The sequence below is a fragment of the Charadrius vociferus genome, unplaced genomic scaffold, assembly GCF_000708025.1.
Source record: "Charadrius vociferus isolate BGI_N301 unplaced genomic scaffold, ASM70802v2 scaffold945, whole genome shotgun sequence".
NCBI lineage: Eukaryota > Metazoa > Chordata > Aves > Charadriiformes > Charadriidae > Charadrius > Charadrius vociferus.
The window spans coordinates 157,220-170,216 of record NW_009648438.1 but is presented as its reverse complement, the minus strand read 5'-3'; the positions used below and the strand labels follow the sequence as shown (position 1 = coordinate 170,216).

The 12,997-nt window shown below is 35.8% G+C and overlaps 1 protein-coding gene across 1 annotated transcript in view; it reads right to left on the bottom strand.

Moving 5' to 3' along the window:
- Positions 1 to 4,444: 4,444 nt before the first annotated feature.
- Positions 4,445 to 12,997, bottom strand: part of KHDRBS2 (KH domain containing, RNA binding, signal transduction associated 2) — a 123,956-nt gene continuing 115,403 nt past the window's right edge. The window contains exon 5 of the mRNA XM_009885408.1: positions 4,445 to 5,534. Coding sequence (XP_009883710.1) covers positions 5,437 to 5,534 — 98 coding nt within the window. The 3' untranslated portion in view covers positions 4,445 to 5,436. The remainder of the gene's footprint in view (positions 5,535 to 12,997) is intronic.

Below are 12,997 nucleotides of genomic sequence, written 5' to 3'. Positions count from 1 at the left end.
ATGATTCTAATGGTAACTTGGTTGCTTTACTACAATCCAAATACTCAGCTCAGTCCTTTAGTCCTGGGTGCGGTCTGAAGCTCCCTTGCAATAGGGAGACACAGACTCTTCCAGCCTGCTGTGCTTAGTGACCAGGTCTTCACATCCATTCCTTCAGAGCTACCATAGACACCATGATCTGTTTTACATGCACTCACTCACTTCAGCTAGCATCGGTGTTACTCGGTTTAGAAGTCAGCACATGTTCAAGTATAACGGAGTAATTACTGCTGGGTTATAGGCTGAATGGGGCATGTGCAGTAAGGAATATCTCCTAGCTTTATGCCTATAGCTCTATTATTCTGAATGGAGGTTGAGGACTTCATTGAGGTAGGAAAACATGGTCAATATCCTTTGAGGTGAGGTCAGGTATACTGTATTTCCTAAGGTTCTTCATTTATTTGTATGAAGACTTACGATCTTCCTGTTTAAACAATGTAAGACAAGCCATATAGGACAGAAATGGTTACATGGTGCTACTTCATTTTCTGATAAAGGTTGCTACTCTAGGGATATCTAATTTTTCCAGTTAGAATGGCTCTTGAATACATGCAACAAGTCCGCTAGACAAAACATTCCAGTACTGCAATATTTCCTCATCTGTTACTTTTCCAGGAGCTTGTCCCTGGTGGTGCAGCTCTGTGGGTTCTGCTCCAGCAGGTGACAACACTCTCAGCCTCTTGACACTTTCTTCCTACTCTGTTTCTATCTGGACCTGAAAATCGCTCCCTCCTCCCAGACTAAATTTCCAGCAAGTGAATCTGTGTCAGTATGACATATGAAGCTACAGATTCTGTCCATGTGCAATCCACTCTGCTACCCCATCACCATTTCAACGATGCGGACTCTCAAATGTTTCATAACCCACCTCCAGAAATCACCAGTTTCAAAACTGGCTCATTGATTCTATTCATAACAAAAAATGCACTGCTTGCATTTATAATACAATAGCCTATCTATTTAGGGCAATAAGGGTTTTCACCCAGGAGCACGCATACTATCTGCTATCTCATGAAAGCAAAGAATTTTTCAAAAGTAGACAACTCCATTTTAAAAAGAAAGCAATGAAAAGAATATTTAGCTTGATGCCGCAGACGTACAATTAAGAATATTTTAGTGTAATTATGTAAAATACTATATTCTACAGTTTTAAGCACTGCAATTTATAATGCATTACTCTCGTTTAGATAGCAAACTGAACAAAAACAATCTTAGAAACCTTTTAATAGAAATTTTGCTTTTTCAACTCTGGTTCTCTTTTCCAGCATTTTTTACTTCTTGTTTTGATATTTGATACTAGTTTTTCTTCCTATTACAAACAAAAGTACCTGGTATGTGAATTCATCCAAATAAAATGTTTGGTTGGTGAGTAGTGTCTTGGAATCATTTGTAGCACAAGTGAAGTTCTGCATTTTCTGATGATGTGTGTAAGTTTTCAGGATGTCAGAATTACGGCTGACCTGACTGGTGGATGTGTGGAATACACTATAGCTTTTCACGGAAGACCTAAAGATGACTGTTAATTAGAATAACCAGACTCTTTTGTTACTCTTTCACAAATTCAGGTGAATTTCTTTAGTAAAACATAGCTGATTAACAGTTAGACTTTTTCAGAAACTGGTGTGAAATATACTTTGTAGTTAGCACAGAACAGCTCATGTGGTCATGGGTAATTTTTCATACTAGTTTCCTGAAAATCAATAGAACAAATGCTTGAACAAACAGTTCCTAGCACTGACTAACCTACTTCTAAATAATTCTTGTATGAGAATATTTCACAGACATATTCTGCATTTTTTTTAATCTACACAAATAACGGATATGAAGTGGACTTTGAGACAATAATATTAAAGGGCACTGCTCTGCTATAAAGCTGTATTCATTGGAGTTTGTCCTCAAGGAGTTCACACTATTTACCCTCACATAAAAATCTGATGCACAAGTGAGAAATTAATTTTATGTACTTTGCCCTGGATCTCACTTACATCAGGTATGATTTACTTACAGTTTTGTGTAATTAAGAATTTCAGTAAGGCATATGAGCATTTCCTGAAGTACTTATACAGTAAAATCTATAGTGTATAATAATCTGTAATCACAGTTATACCAGTACAAAACTGTATTTATAGCAGTGGAGTGTGTTTTTCCTGTCTGTATAGATGTAAAATAGACTGACTGAAGCACATTCGTATAACTGTATGCAAGGTGGGTGGGTGGCAGCTTTTTACTATAGAGGTACACTGATGTGACTGCAATATGCAGGCAAATCTTAATGCCACGTTATATCACTTTGGCTTGTAGAGTGGTTGTAGCACATAAATCAAACCCATTTATAAAGGTCTTGAGGCAACCCTTTGGAGAGGAAAATTAAGCCCTTGATATCTTGTTACACAACACAACTTGTGGCTTGTAAGTGACCACTGAATACACCAATAGCTGGGAAACATTAAATCGGCCAGACCATAATCACGGGAAAAGATGCCAGAGTAATAAATGTGTCTAGGATTGTGTATTTGGTGTGCAACACCATCAGTTCTGTTTATTAACTCTTATCTAATTTAACAATCATGAGAGAGGAAGAGAATTTGTACTTTTTGTATTGTGATTAGGTTGGCACTTGTGGGTGAGTGGAAGAAGTTGTGTCTGAGCTGAATCTTTTTTTAATGTTTCCAGCAATTACATTTGTCTTCAATCAAAAATCTAGTATATAATCTGAAGTCTACATAAGAAGGTTATCCAAGATACACCTTTATCTTTAAATGGATATAACAAACAAATATAGCAAGTTGTGCCTTGATCCATGCTATTGCATGGTAATGCCATTAATGTCTCTGCCAATCTAAAGCATACGAAGGAAAACCTACCAAGCAAAAGAATAAATAACAAACTTCCTGTCTCTTTATAGATACTTTTGTCATATGAAGAAATGATAAATATTTTGAGAAGCAAAGGTAAGCCAGTATGGTTTTGTTTTTTAAGTCAAGTGACTAGTTTGTTTCCAAATTGTAGGCATGCTTTTAATAAACACCAGCTCTTGTGTTTAGCAGGAGCAGTTATAAAGTGCACCATCTTAATATTTACCATTATAAGGCTAAGATGACAAGACTTCTTTCATTTAAATGAAGGGTATCCTAACCATATAAAAGCAAATGCTTTGATTGCCATTATACCATAATCACTATGCTGCTATGCAGGGAAACACTGCTGGAAAGAATTCTTTATTTTAAAAATTCAGCTGAACATATTTCTGTGTTAGTAAAAACAAATGCACAGGTAAAATAGAAAATAGGAAAAATCCCTGAGATGCAGCAGAGCTTACCTGACCACTTCTCAGCAGATCTGTCGCTTAGCTGTCCAGTGCCTGTGAGTCCCTGAAACAGTGAGACAGAATAAACTCAATATAACCATCATGTAGCCTTCTCAATTCAGTTTAACACTTCAAACGACAAAACATACGCTTCATAAACTATTCGAAAAGAGTTAGCATGCAACTCCAGCTGCAAAAGATTTTGTTCACAAACTGAACAGCAGTAGGCCTGTACTTTATTCTCATCAAAAAAGTAAACCAATCACATTGACAAAAAGCCACTGTAAGCAAAAAGACTGTATTTAAAGGATTAACAGTTTTGGCATCCCTACCATCAAGTCTTCTGTTCTTTTTTTTTTTTTTTCTTCATCAAAATTTAGGTTATATATTTGTTGTTAGCAAGAGTTGCATTACTATTATTGTTAATTTTAGTTCTGTTTATTACCTTGAGGGTTATATATTGTAGAATAATTTTGTTGTCACTAGTTAATGTTAATTAGTGGTTTTAATAGCCTATATACCTATTTGTTATCTTTTGGTAGGTTTACTTTTTTAACTATCAGTAACTTAATAACTGAGAATATTTAACATTACTGTTGCATACTCAAAATTACAGAGTTACTATTAGTGTTACCTGTTTAACGTTTAGTCATCCTTTGAGTCCTGCGACATATTTCCTTAATAATCATCAGCCATCAAGTCTGATAGTCTCAAAAGAAATATCAGCCCTCTAAACTGCCTTCAAGGGCGATGATATTTAGCACTGAAAATTACAAATAAAGTTTTTGAAGTTGAGTACCAACAACTGGGCAGTGACACTGATGATTTGTTTATCAAGACAAATTGTTGTATACTACGAAAAATGCAGTCAACGCACTCTTCTGAGTGAAAACAAATAGGTGAATCTATGCAATGCTTACATGTTGAATGGGATATTTAATGTGCGGGGAAACTCAAAGGTTGAAGAACTAGCATTTAGACAGTCTAACAGTGGTAAGTGGTAATCTTACCTCTTTAAACTCCATTACATTCTCACGAGAGACATGCTAATACAAACAAGTCAATCAGAGTTTGTGTTTAGCAAGATCAAGCTTAGAGGATAGTTTAAAATCCATTTATTGTTCTAAAGCATTTTTTTCCATTAACATGTTATACATTAGTGGATACTAACCATGATTCATGTAACAGTTTAGTTTGTTAACTTTTAAATTATTTAACAACCAGAAGTTATTAATACAACTTTTAAAGTCTTACACAAAAAATCTTAAAACAGGCTTGGGTTCATTTTTGTAATTTTTATATAAAAAACATTTTAGGCATCTCTTGAAAAAGAAATAAAGCAGGCATTTAAAGCTAGAAAACAAGTAATTCCAAATTTAGTTTGTTACAAAAGGTTTCAGCTTTATTGACAAATTATGGCAAACATATTTGACAAAATTATGGTTTCCTATTTAGAGAAGCTTACACATGGAACTTTATGTGATTTTTTTTAACAAATACAGGTTAAAACACTGAACAAATTCAGTTAGCTACATACATACAGTAGCTGCTTGTTTTCAACCCCATTAAAACAGCATTTAAAATTAAATTTACAAACTTAATATCGAACATCTTAATCTAAACTAACATATATTAAAAAAGACAGGTTAAAACATCTTATCTACAGCTTGATTATTGTCCGGTTCAAAAAAAAAGGAAAAAAAAGAATCATATTACAGTCTTCCAGCAACCCTGAACAAAAACTCAGCCTTAGCTAGTATGTAGAGAGACTCAAGATCTGTAACAGTGTCATGCTTTTTAAGTTACACACAGCAATGAATACAACCAACAGAACATCATCTTTGAATGGTTTATAGACAATGCTTGCCGAAGGTTTTTTGTCTCTGTTTTTTTTAAGTCCGTGTTATAAAATAATACTAATGCCAATGTCACTCCAATATTATAGGAAATACAAGTAGTACATAGGATAATAATGAGCAGTAATCCCTAGGATAGAAAAGAAATGGACTATTACTTGTCTTGTTGCTGTTTATGTGGAGACCACAGGCTATTAATTGTCTTTGAGATGAGGTCACAGATGAGGAGGACCTTCAATATCTACCATAGGGGTGTTCCCTGTAACCCCCTCTGGCTGACCTTGGAGGTGGTGCCTTTAGGCTGGAACGGGTTGTGGCCCATTCTTCTTGTGCTAAAAACAGAAGAGAAAAGATATGTTTTGTAAATATCTAAACTTGAAAGAACAAAGTGCTGCTACTGCTAATGGCTGTCAAAATTCTCTAGGGTTTTGGCTGAAAGCTTCACAAAAATAAAATGCGGATGGTGTTCGGATCCATTTCTTTATCCTCCCACAAAAATTTACAGAATTCACCTTCTACTTCTCTACACAGGCAACCTGTCTGTCTCAGGGTGAAAAAAACCCTTCCTCCTTCACTTTCAGCAGAGAATGAATACATAGTGTGGTGGCAGTACAGTCAGCTCTGGAAAAATCACTGCACTAGTCTGCCAGCTTAGAATTAATTTGATGTTTTGAGCTTCTAGCTTTTAAGCTAAAGCACCAACATTTAACGCAGTTGGTATGTTAATAAGATGAGGAGTTGAATCACGAAAAGATAATAGAAATACATTTGATTTTTTACTTCCATTTGAGACCAAAAGAAAGAAAATAATGGAAGAAAAACAATGTGTAGAAATGAAGCTACTACATTAAGCAGAAGAGTTTTGCCAAATAGTTCTTACTTTCCATTATCTTTAGAATACTTTTTCAAATTTGTGTGAATGAAATATGCCTGGGAAGAATAAGTTAAAAACTGTAATGTTACTTCCGTTTATACAAAGCTTCTGCAAAGCTACTCCCCACACACACAGAGACAAGGTATTTCTGGAAGTTAAGCCTTCCAAAGGAGCAAACAGAAGCTACCTACAGGTGTGGTCCAGCAGTTGAACCCCAAAGCTGAACTCTCTCTTCAATCAGCTAGTGGATCATAAAATGATTTCTGGTTTTGTATTCCACTGACTTCAACTAATCATACACACGGTGATTAAAATGGAAATGCAGAATCACAGTGTATCATCTGTCTTACATCACATCATAGTGCAATGTTACTCCTGTTGCAATAGTTGTAGAATACATGACGTATACATGTTCACCAGAAAGCTTCAAAATCTCTATATACCCCCCAAAAGTTATATCATAATCTATCTACATCTTTGTAATGAAATATAGAGGCTATTCAGAAATCAGCATGGGAAATGTTAGTTATTTTCTATATTGTTTTATCTTTTGGTGATCAGCATATTTGTATTACAGGTACGTGTAGAAGACTAATGTTTGTGAAATATAAAAGTAAGGGTCAAACCTTCTAATGCTAGGGAAGAAAGAACAGTTTTTAAGGTGCATAAAAAACAGAGACTGAAAAGAGAGGAGTTTAAATGACTGGAAGGTGAACTGAAGCCAGTTTTTTAGAAAGGAAAATGGAAATTGATGATGAAACACTATATTTGCTGTTGCTATCAAAACAAATCTAATTGATTGGTACTGTAAAATAGATCTTTTTCCCTAAGTCTAAAGTGGGGCTATTTTATTTCATTTATAAAAAGGTAACACAGTAATAAGGTGAACTATCCATTCCTGAATTACTGCTGAAGATTTGAAACACTTGAGGTCCTTGCCCCATAAATTTAAAAATACAGTTGTATCTATTTGTTAAGAGGTCCATAATTTTTAGGCCTTGATTCATACCAAAATTTTTAAGTGCCTGTTGAAGAAATTAACATTTTAGAACATATTTTCCTTGTTCAGGTCTTGTTTTAGACTTTAGCTACCCCACTCAGACACTAAGTATTGAAATGAGTACTCCTAACTCAGTTAGTCAATAAAATTAATCATTATGGAATATAAATGTGAAATTTGCTGAACTCCCACGTATAAGGGGATAGGCTGTGAGTCAATGTGGGACATATTAGCTATGGTGAGCAGGGCAAAAATAGTCCTTGCTCATAGCCAAGAAGTAAATATTTTTACTACATTTTTCATGTTACACGGAAGTCTCATTTATTTTCTAATAAGACAAGCGGAGATGTTCTTGAGTTTGATCTGATCCTTGATGTATTTGTACAGTGAATCCAACCTCAACTAATTTTTTTTCTTTTTCTGGTATTCCATTCCTACTACTGGAAGGAAAGACTGGGCTTTCAAGTGTCAGGTCACTGCCAGAAAGCAGCAACAGATTCCTAACTTTTTGAGGGGAGTGTGTTGCAATTCACTCAAAGCACTGAAGAATTCTGTTCAATTTTTAAATGGAATTAGCTAAACAAGAGAATAGAGCTTTCTATGCAAAATAAAATACATAGGCTACTACATGAGAATATTAAAAATCAAAATTGCATTATTCATGCATTTCAATGAAGGTTAACTACAATGCCTTAAATTTAGTCAGCTACTTGATTAATGGAAATATATTCTTAAATATAAAAAGGAACTGAAAAAAATCTTCATTTCTATTAGGAAATGTCAAAGATTTTGTTTTATTAAAGCAAGCTTTTAGAGTGATAGCAACATTTTCCTCTCAAGCAAAGACTTCATAAATATACCTTCTAGAGCAGAACAAGAGTACAGTAAAAGGTCCATATTTTGATGCCTTTGAGCTCAGTTGCTATAGACAACTCACTAAAGTTCAGTCTTCACTAGTCTCTCCTTAAATAGATCATTCATATTGTTTAGTTATGATAAGCTTAAAATGACAAGACTTCCCAGTGAAACTAATATATACAGAGGCCTTTGTTTCTCTTCTGCATCTTGATTAATGGCTCTATTGTTAATAATATGGAATTCCAAATACACGATAGTGATTTTGCTGCATAGTACAAGCACAGAAAAAATTGTTTGGATTTTTCTTTTTGTGTGCGTGTGTTAGAGTCCGAGTTCCAAACAAATTTTTGAGCAATATGGTGATATATTAGCTACATGTAAGGAATGGTGCCCTGATGTATGTTTGGTTTACTATTTCCAAAGCCTTTATAATACATTGTGTTTTGCTGTCAGTCATCCCACACTTTTAGACCTAACACTGGAAGTATGTAAGTAAATAAGCTTAAAGCCCCAACTTATTAGCAGAAACTTTGCAAAACTGAAATCTTCCCCAGCATGGATAGGACCACCTACTGTCCACACACATGGGAAACTGAGATCACAACTTCTTTCTCTGGCAGGTCAGGAAACCCTCCTGGGCAAAGGAGGATGAGGTCTCCTGGCCATGGAAGGGAAACTGAACTCTAAATATTGCATGGGTGGAAAGTACAAAGATACTGATATTTAGTAGAGAGAAGCTCTTGCAGAATAGTTGAGGAGCTTCATAGTTGAAGAGGTACACCACTAACGGAACGGTGGTAACATTTTGTTTGCGCTCCCTTTCAGGGCAAAGAAAAATGGGTTAGTTTAAATCAACACTGCAGGCAAACTAACGTTTCACCTTGCACTAAAACTGGGAGAACACTCACATCTTTGGTTATGGCTAAGAGGGGGATTCACAAAACATCTTTTCAGTAGAGACACAGTCAGTGGCTGCACTAGTGCAAATAGTCTGTTTTTTAATGCAAAGTAAGCGATGTTCACTTGAAACAGTGCTCACAGGGTCAAACACCATGCTTTAGTTGAGAGGCAGTAACCAACACTTTAGAGCTTAGGGAATAATATACACTCCAGCAAACACTTTACCCTGTTAGTCACCAAGGTAGACACTGGTGACTGGAGATATTGCCGATGATGAAGCATCACTTTTTGCCCCCAAAATTATCACAGGGCAGAGCATGATTTATACTATGTAGGGATCTCTTGGAGTCAGCTTATTTATTAAAGTGGATGCAGAGGGAATTCTGAATGTGAATGGTCAGTCAGGCCATTAGATCACAGACCAGATCCAGGTCCACAGCCTGACCAGCAGTGTAGGCACACACAGTATTATCACGTTGGCATCACGTTGAACTGTGAATGGGCCCAAATGCAGGTTGGAGAGGATGCTTAGTTCCTTCCTCTTATCTTCTGATTACCTTCCTCTGCTCCTCCGGGTACAGGTGTTACCGGCCCACCAACTTCCTCATCTCAGAGACTCCTTCACTGAAATCAACTACATTTCCCAAAACCAAGGGGTGAATTTGTCCTTCCAATCACATCAGAGCTGTCAAAGACTGTTAAAAGTTTTGTGATGCAGATTTCTTTCCAGTTTTTGTTTAAGATGGTCAACCATTAGTAACATATAGGCTATTCTCCTAGTTTAAATGGAGTATTATATATCTGCTGACCACCTTATTGTCAAAACTTAATTTCAAAAAGGAATAAAAACATTGTTGATATAAAGAATAGAATTAATTCCTCCTTGCCATTCATCTTTGAAGTTTAAAAGTTGTTGATCCTTATTTTTGATTTTTTTTAACATTTAAAGTCTTACATAAGACTTTAAAAATTCTCCCTGAATAATAAATGAAATTCATTATATATGCACTTTCACATAATAGGAAAAAAACACAATAGCCCCCTTAGAAAATCAGAATACCTGCCATTTTCTTACCTGCCTAATTGGAGTATCTAATCTTGCTGCAGATCTACAACTGCAAAAAATGACCTATATTCCAAAGAATCCAGAAAAAAGTTTGAATGAACTCATTTTAGTTAATGAGCCTGTTGTTTTTTAATGGGCATAGTTTTATTGCTGGTATCTAGTTTTAGCTGATCACCGCTGACTTTTGTGGCCAGTAAGAAAATAATTAGCTGACTCTACACTAAAATACTGAAGGGTTAAAACAGGTATCAAAGATTGCTTTTGAGAAAAAGGAAATATGCAAGATAATGCTCTATAAAACAGAAAAATGAAAGTATAAAACATAAAAAGCCTGTTAAAATTTTGAAAGCTATTTCTTCTCTGCGAGATATTTTCTCTACAACTGCATTTCATTGTCTCATTGCCTTGGGGTGTGAGGGGAAAGCCTGGTGAGGGGCAATATCAGCTAGAGAACCGAAGTAAGGCTCAGACTAGTATTAGAAGTGGACAACTCTGGTATATTTGATAGCAGCTGTTCTTGCTATGGAACAAGAAACATTCCTGTTGTGATTTTTTTTTTTTTGGTGCATTCCATTTGTTTTCCTTTTCTTTCAGCTGCTCAGGATCTTCTCTTGTTGAATATCAGGGGTTTTATGGTCACACAAAACAAAAGTTTACTGTGGAAAGCTATTGCCTAGAGGTTGAAGAAGTGGCAGCCAATATGATATAGTTCTAAATCCTCAGGTCTCTCATTCCTACAGGGAATCACCTTCCATATAGTGAATTTAAAAATCTTGCCTCTGCAGTATGTTTCATTACACCCTTTAAAAATGGCATTTTGCTGTAAACGTGCTGCAGCTTCAATTACCCTTTGCTGAAGTGTCACTGCATTTGCAGAGAGGCCTTGGAGAGAAGTAAGATTTAGGTAAAAAAGCAGAAACTTAATTTATATAAATGAAAATGACTAAAGTAGTAAAAATACTCACTAAATGTACAACACAAAGACAAACCAATTCCTTGTTCCCTTTGAGTCTCCTCCCCCACCTCTGGACTGAAACACCTTCATATGAAGGTGAAATGTACAGTCTTTCTGGCACTACTCATATAGTAAAAAATGACATTATATTACCCATTGGAAGAAGCTGTTTTTCCTTGACTAAGAGTGTTCTTAAAGTAAATTGCTACTGTGACTGTACCAGCTTCTGATACAGAACAAGAACAGAAAGCTTATTTGTGGTACAAGTCTCTCATGCTCTTTTTTCCAGTAACATGGTGGACCTATAAGCTTGATTACAAACTTTAACAAGATCACAGCTGATTTACATCTATTTGGTAATATCATCATTCAAATACGAGAGGATGGTTGCCAGCTAAAGACATTTGTTGATATTGCATGATAAGACTGCATCAACAGGTGAATCCATAGTCAAAACGTAGATGAAAGTTTTGGGATTATCATCTTCAACTGGAAAACCACTGGCATCTACTACTCATACAGCAGTAAAGGATTATATATTTATTTTGGTGAAAGCAAGGTGATATAAAGCACCACTATAAAGAGTCTCTGAATGACAACGCCAATAAATTACAAGATGTAGCCACATCGAAAAAAGAAAATCAGATTACTTGTGTTTTTTCCTACAGAGAATTTTAGTGACGAACCATGTATCTGATGCTAGTAATTAAAGGTTCCTTGATATGCAAAGTTGCTCTTTCATATCTCAATTCCAGTACTCCAAGTTAACCTTTTTTTTTTTTTCAGAATCACAGGGGATCCTGAGAATGGAAAGCTCTGTCTTCAGGAATAGTCTTAAAGGATCGAAGCCATATAGACCACTTCAGTAGTCACACAGAGATTTGGGTAGCCTGTTGGGTAACGGGTCAAAGGACCCTTCAGCCATTTTGGTTCCCAGGCTGAGTTTCACTGTATTTCATCATGAGCTTCTCTTCATCATATTTTATTGCATGCAAGACAGGTGAGAATTGAGCAATTCCTGATTCCTGACTGCTCATCTAGACCACGGTTCTCCTCCAACTGCTTGCTACATGCTGTATTAAACGTGGACTGCATTTTCATCTCTAATGCATATGAGCATTTCATGTGTGGCAGAACCAGAACAAAAGCTAAAATTTCTTTCTTGGTAGAATTTCTTTCTACCTATTTCAGGTGGTAGTTTTGCAAGGCAATAATGCAAAACTCTTTCAGTCTTGTATCAACAAAATATATTGCACTTAGCACTCCTAAGGGTGTTCAACAGACATAATTATGGCAGACCATTGGTACAAGGGGAATGGTCTACTCCTAAATGACACAGCCAATGATCTTATTTGAATGTCTGGCATAGGTATCTGGCAATCATCCAGAAGCTGAGACACCAATTAATTAGCAACGGAGCATGCAGTGCCCCTTCATGCAAGTCACTGGTAAAATCTAAGATACTCCAGCACACTCTACATGGGAAACACAGCAGACTGTACAGGTGAGGTGAAAAACTAAGCATGAAACCACTAGTTTGTGTCCACACTGAGTTTCCTACAGCATTTAAGGAGGCTGTAACCATACTAGCATACCAGTTGGAAATTCATCCTTCCAGTTAAAACTGTCACTTAAATTCCAGGTCTGGCCTCCCTTCTGACCCACTCTTCTCAGATTGTGTGAGGTTACTTCCTTGGTTCTGCAGTAATCATTTGTTAATGTTAATGTTTAGTATAGTTTAGGTTTTCAATGTAATCTTCTTGGGTTCTTTTTCATCGTTTTTTAACAGTTGAGTGATGCTGAAACCTCTTGGACCACTAAACCATTTCAAAATTGCTTGCTGATTACTCTGCACCTCTATTACCAACCTTCTAATGAAAACACACTTCACTTTACTATGTGATCTGTTTTGTGGACCAGGTCAAAATTACACATTTTGACCCACTCAGAAGAGGATGGATATCACTTTTCTGCCATCTGTAAAAAAGAAACGTTTTTTGTTTCCTACTTTCTGAATACAAAATAATTTTAAAGTGGTTTTGAGCCTTAAGGAAAATGAACTGATCACATATCATGTTTCCAGAGATTTCAGTTAAAAAAACCCTAGATGTAAGTAGTGGATTTCTTTAGAAATCATTAAAA